Below are 5912 nucleotides of genomic sequence, written 5' to 3' on the forward strand. Positions count from 1 at the left end.
TCGGAGCTGCTAAGTTTATGTTGGTGTGTCATACTTTTTTTGATGGTTTGATTCTTTATGGAGTTGAAATCTTTCAACTACACAATGGTGAAGATATTATGATCCTACAACCTGCACTTCTAGGGGATCATCCCTGGTCCATCGATCACGGCTTCCAATCTTTTTAAATGGGCGACTCATCGTGCTTTCAAAAATCATTATTGGTAATTCACGCGGGTGAAAGAGTGACACCTCTGTTGCTCCACTCCAATTGCAGCCTCTTTACCGAAGTTTTTGTAGTATATTTTGCAGCAGAGGTTGATACAGCGAAGAAGCTATTTCCAAGAGATTTCTTTGTAGTTCTTAGTCATAGAAGTTACTTCGTATTTTCTTGGATCTTAGATCCAAATCAGTGTGTCCGTAATTGTTATGAGTATGTATAAAATTACAGGTGTTTCCTAATAAAATTAAAAATTCTGTCAGCAAACTTGGCAGGTAAAATCACACTCCTAAAACAATTATGTACACGTGCAGAGACTGTAATTTTGCTCTCTCCTCTTACAAAAGCCAGAAGAAGATTACCAGCCATACCGCTTAGTTGCTTTGTTCCTGCGACCAGCACGTGCCAAAGACAGTTAGACAGCACACTGACTCAATGATCTACATATAGTTCGATGCAAATTAGCCTTAAACTGATAGTAACATATATCCCTTTTCTACTGAAGCTTATGCACGGAATGAACAAAACATCACAATCTCACGTACGTGTGAAGCATTTCAACTGATCCAATCCAAGTTCTATACAAATCAAAATCAACAAACCGACGTGGTGTTCAGTGCATGACAATGGTGTCGAAGCAATTGAGCCCGTCGAACGCGAGCTCGAACACAGCGCGCCTTTGCACTGTCGAATTTCCCTGCAACTTCTCGGCGTCCGCCTTGCTAGTCACCGCCGGCTTCGTCGCGCTGCCGCCGCCTGAGACCAGCCTGTTGACCGCGCCGGCGCTGAGCACCGACGTGCCGTAGCCGTCCAGCAGCGCCTCGGGGAAGACGAGCGCCGTGAAGAACCTCTCCATGGCCATGGATCTTCTGATAACTTAGCTTCGATCAGGCAGTCTGGCACCAACGAACGATTCCTTGCTGCCTCTCGTCTAATTTCTGTTGTTTACTTTGAGTTGTGAACTTGTGATCGTACTGGATGTCAGGGTGGGGATTTTATAGGGTCGCCCTCTGCGTGCCGGTCTCCAGGTCGAACTCGGAGGGCACGCCGAAGCTGAGAACGCACGTGCAGAAGCTGGAATCGGATTGCGACAGTGCCGTGTGGGGAGTCTACCGTGTCTCCAACTCTCCATGCCAGCACGTGCCCACGCGGAACCCACCAGGACACACACGGTTGATCTGATCCTATCCGATCCGTAGTGTGACGTGAGGTCGCGAGCATGCCACAATCGGATTAGACATTCCTTAACGTGTGTATTGATTTCCCGGTCAAACTCTTTTTCTTATCAGCTTTATAAATTATTGACTAGCTACAAGATTCAGACTTCAACCTCGACAACAAGCTCAAGGAGATTCATACTTCCATGGAAAAGTCACTGCGACTTATTTTGGCCTCGATAAACCCATCGACTCCAAGCTCCATCACAAAGTGAGAAAACTTTTTTCGCAAAAAAAATGATATTCCTTTGATTTGTCGACTGATTTTTCGGCCAAACAATTTGGACTTAAGATTTTCGGAAAAACTAACGCCCACACGTGTGGGCGTTTGCATATCGCGCACACGCCTCCATCACCACTCATTTTGCCACGTATGAACAGATGACATCAGCGGAAATCTTTTTGGTTTTTGGCTTAAAATATTTTATCTCCTAATTAAAAAAGCGAATTAAAAATCCGTTTTCACCATTAAATCCGTCTCGACAAGATCTTCAAAACTATACCCCATGTTGATATGTTTCGACGAAAAAAAATTTGTCCAAAAGTTGCCATGATGTTTACACTGTAGTTGCCATAGTGCTTAGACTAAAGTTGCCATGTGTCAATTTTAGTTTGTAGATCATGACAATTTTAGTTTTTCGATGATGGCAATTCCAGTACTTTGACCATGAAAATATTTTTTGTATGAACCATGACAATTTTAAGTGCATGTATAATGGCAATTTTAATTTATGATGCATGGCAAGTCTAGTTTCTTAATTTCCTGTTTTATAATATGTCAAAATTATACTTTTAAATGTAGAAGAAAATAGCTGAAACATATCATGGCAACTTCAGTGTAAACATCATGGCAATTCATGTGCAATAGACACAACAACTTTTAACGAAAAAAATTCATCGAAATATATTGATATGCGATCTAGTTTCGAAGATCTCGTCGCGAGGGATTTAATGGTGAAAACGGATCTTCAATCGGATTTTTCATTTAAGAGATAAAACATTTTAAAAACAGAAAATCCAAAAAGATTTTTACATGCATGCATGTGGTGACATGGCGTAGTCTGTGTGCTATAGGGCATGTGGGCGGGTTTGGCTCCCACCACACGTGTTGGCGTTAGCGTTGTCCAAGATTTTCAATAAAAGATTCAGACTTCAACCTTGGAGGGTGTTGGTGTCGGGACCGGAACCGAACCAGTTACTGTCCAATCCCTGGAAAGACTTCCTCAATCATCTGGCGTCTCAGAGCACACGGAACAGTTTAGATCGAGTTATTGTTGGGGTTTACTTTTATTACAGATACATTTGTAACCTGGACTCTACTTTTCACTTATTATCCTTCTTGATTTCTCGGTAACTCAAACAGCACATTGTATGCCGGCGAATGTTAATGAGAAAAAGCGAGAAGGGGAAACCCGTCAATCTCGTTCGAGAGCAAAAGTAAGCTAGGGATTTCAATCGTTCTTCCCCAGTTCATCGAAATTGATCCCCAAATTAGGGACGAACTCCCCACCAAATTGCCCTAACCTATGATCAGATCCTAACAAGGGTATCTAGACCAAATGCTGAACACAATTCCAGGCTTGGGTGTTGTCATTTGCCAATGTGGGCATCTTTCTGATTCTGGGTTACATATAGGAAAACAAATGCCAGAAGACCTATTCTCTGTCACAAAATCGAATAGACCTCACTAGTAATCAACAAATTTTGATGGGCCGGTGCATATCTCGTGAACGACTACTGTGAGGCAATGTCCGCGTTGAATTCCCAAAAATGAAAATCTCGTTGCAAACTGAGGGTACCTTTAAAGAACTCTAGTAGTATCACATGGCTTGTCTCATGGATTATGTACAGACATTAATAATTAAGACCACTGGATTCACCCATTAGGGTTGAAGACCCCTAGATTCATCGAGGATTGTTTCTCTCCCGATATCTCTAATTCCCACATTTTGTATTCACGGGATTCTTCTCTTTGTTTGAATGATACTTATTTGCATTATATCATGTCAAATAAAGGAGTATATATATCATAGGATGCATAAATATTGGACCTTACTATATGCTTATGTGAATATAGACTTATATAGAGGCAAATCATTGCTCACATAAGTCAACCTTGGTGGAGAATTTCTTTGTTAATGATATTTTTTCATATTTTTTTTCCATTGGGTGAATGCTAGCTTGTGTGGGGCTTTATGCATATATTTTTGTAGGACTCGACTCCCCTGACATAATGCATGCTGTAGGTGGGTCACTGACATGTGGGCCTGCCTACATCTGGGCCCACATGCCAGTGCCCCAACTGCATCCTAATGTACTTTATTATCCATGTCCATTTCATAGGATTACAACTTTTCAAATATGTCACGCATGTGGTTCATGTGATCGAGTGTGGAGTAGAGCATTTTTTTTAGTTCTGCACATGAATGGATCAAACAGATCAAGCTTCCAACAGGTAAAATCTTGAACATGGCTTCCAACAGTTTTCTTCTACACCTTTCTATTATCACACAATGATTGAATTGTATCTCCCCACACTTACATGGACCTATCTATTCATATACTATCGTCAATATTCTCTTATTATCTTCTTTAATTAATTGTCTAATATGTTAACCTGTACAGTTAAAACAATGGTGATAATGAGGGGATTCCGTCAAACAATGGAGCATGCCATCTACTCTAGCAAGGAAGATCGATGGTTCGATGTCAGTAAGCGGGGAAAGCGTTAACTACTCAAACGCAAGTTGGTGGAGCAATATCCTTTTTTTCATGTGACAATAGTTTATGGGTTTCTCTACATCTGTATGTCGCCTCAGTTCATTGTTGCTGCTGAAAGAGTAACATTATGTGTGTCTGATGTGTAAAAGGGAAAAATGTCTCCAGATGACAAGTGGTTTGTGGAAATGATGCTTACTTATGAGCCGTCCAAAAAGTTTGGAGACTCATTGTCGATGCCTTCCATTAATATTTTGTATGACAAAAAATATAGCATGTAGAATGCACATCTTTCAAGCATTGCCTCAAGACCATCGTGGTTACCAGGACAGTTTGTTGCCACGAATGTGTGGTGAACCTTGGTACTATGATGGATGTCGTGGCATGACATCATCAGTTGTGGAGACCTCGAGAAAAGTGAGCATTGTGACATTTCAGTTTTCATGCATCGGTCTGACGTTGCATAGCAAATCTAGTGAAAGAGATGATTCTTCAAAAAACATAAGCATGGATGGTTAGTTCCCTTTGAGTTAGCTTAAAGGTGTAAAACTTTGGTGGGATCAATTTCTTCTACAAAAATTCAAATTAGTAGATTATGTCTCTCATAGATCTAACATTTTTCAAAAAAAATATAGTACAAAATCAGATTTGCTAACTCAGGGTGTACAATGGTTCTATCTTATGAGTGCCACATAGAATATAGGTGAAGGAGAGAGAAATTATAAGAAGAGGCTTGCCTTCTCTTATTTAAGAGATGATCTCTGAGCAACAATATCCTTTCACCAGATATTTAGGTATTTCTAGTTGCTTGAGATAAGAGTAAGAGATAATGCAATGTACACCATTTTCGATTGCCATCTATAAATGACATGGCGGACCTAAAATAAAACTATCTTATCAATCAATGTACATACCCTCATACAGCTGCACACTTGGGTAGGCAAACACAAGCTCAGACACTCAGTTTCTCCATGGAGGTAACCGTCCTTGTTGATCAGGAAGGTCGCCATGTGTGTTTATGGTTAGGCTTGATGGCCGTAGAAAATTCCAATGCTTCCTATGATAGAGGAAAGCCCGCTAATATTATCTATCTCTCACTCAAAAAAGAGGAAAACCCGCTAATATGACATGTCTTGTGGATTCCATAGACCCAAATCGAGTTAATGGATGGACGGACTACCGATAACAAGGACGTGTGAATCATGTACTCCCTCCGGTCCATATTCACTGGTAAAAAAAAGGCCTTTAGTCCCGGTTCGCAAAGGCCTTTAGTCCCGGCTGTGCAACCGGGACTAAATATGCGCGACTAAAGCCCCCCCCCCCCCTTAGTCGCGCCTCTTACGAACCGCGACTAAAGGCTTTAGTCCCGGTTCTCGTGGCTAACCGGGACTAAAGGCCCGTCCTTTAGTCCCGGTTCTCGTGGCTAATCGGGACTAAAGGCCTCCTCCGCAGGTTTAAACCTGGTTTTTTTACGATTTTTTTATTTTTTTTTTATTTTCAAATTTCTGAATTATTTTAACCTCTAATCTCTAATCACCACCCCTCATCACTGCTCAATTTATCCTCTAATCTCTAATCACCCCTCATCATTCCAAATCATCTAACTTCCCGGACGGTCACCCATCCTCTCACTACTCCAGCCTAAGAACGCTTAACTTCCGGATTCTATTCTCCCTCGTTTCTAAGTCTGCACTTGTTGTTTTCCTGACAATAGTAAGATGTCAATTCTATTAACCCTCAGGAATTTTTTTGCCTCTCCAGATCTTAAAAGCCCCGTA

General features: G+C 41.2%; 1 protein-coding gene across 1 annotated transcript; it reads right to left on the reverse strand.

Annotated features, from left to right (window-relative positions):
- Positions 1–640: 640 nt before the first annotated feature.
- Positions 641–1155, reverse strand: LOC123169718 (uncharacterized). Its single transcript, XM_044587589.1, has one exon. It carries the CDS (start codon positions 1059–1061, stop codon positions 813–815), a length of 249 nt encoding a protein of 82 aa, XP_044443524.1. The 5' UTR covers positions 1062–1155; the 3' UTR covers positions 641–812.
- Positions 1156–5912: the final 4757 nt, after the last annotated feature.

Source organism: Triticum aestivum, chromosome 7D, assembly GCF_018294505.1.
Source record: "Triticum aestivum cultivar Chinese Spring chromosome 7D, IWGSC CS RefSeq v2.1, whole genome shotgun sequence".
NCBI classification, from domain to species: Eukaryota; Viridiplantae; Streptophyta; class Magnoliopsida; order Poales; family Poaceae; genus Triticum; species Triticum aestivum.

Coding starts and splice junctions, on each gene's coding strand:
- LOC123169718 (XM_044587589.1), bottom strand. CDS start 1,061: ATGGCCATGGAGAGGTTCTTCACGGCGCTCGTCTTCCCCGAGGCGCTG.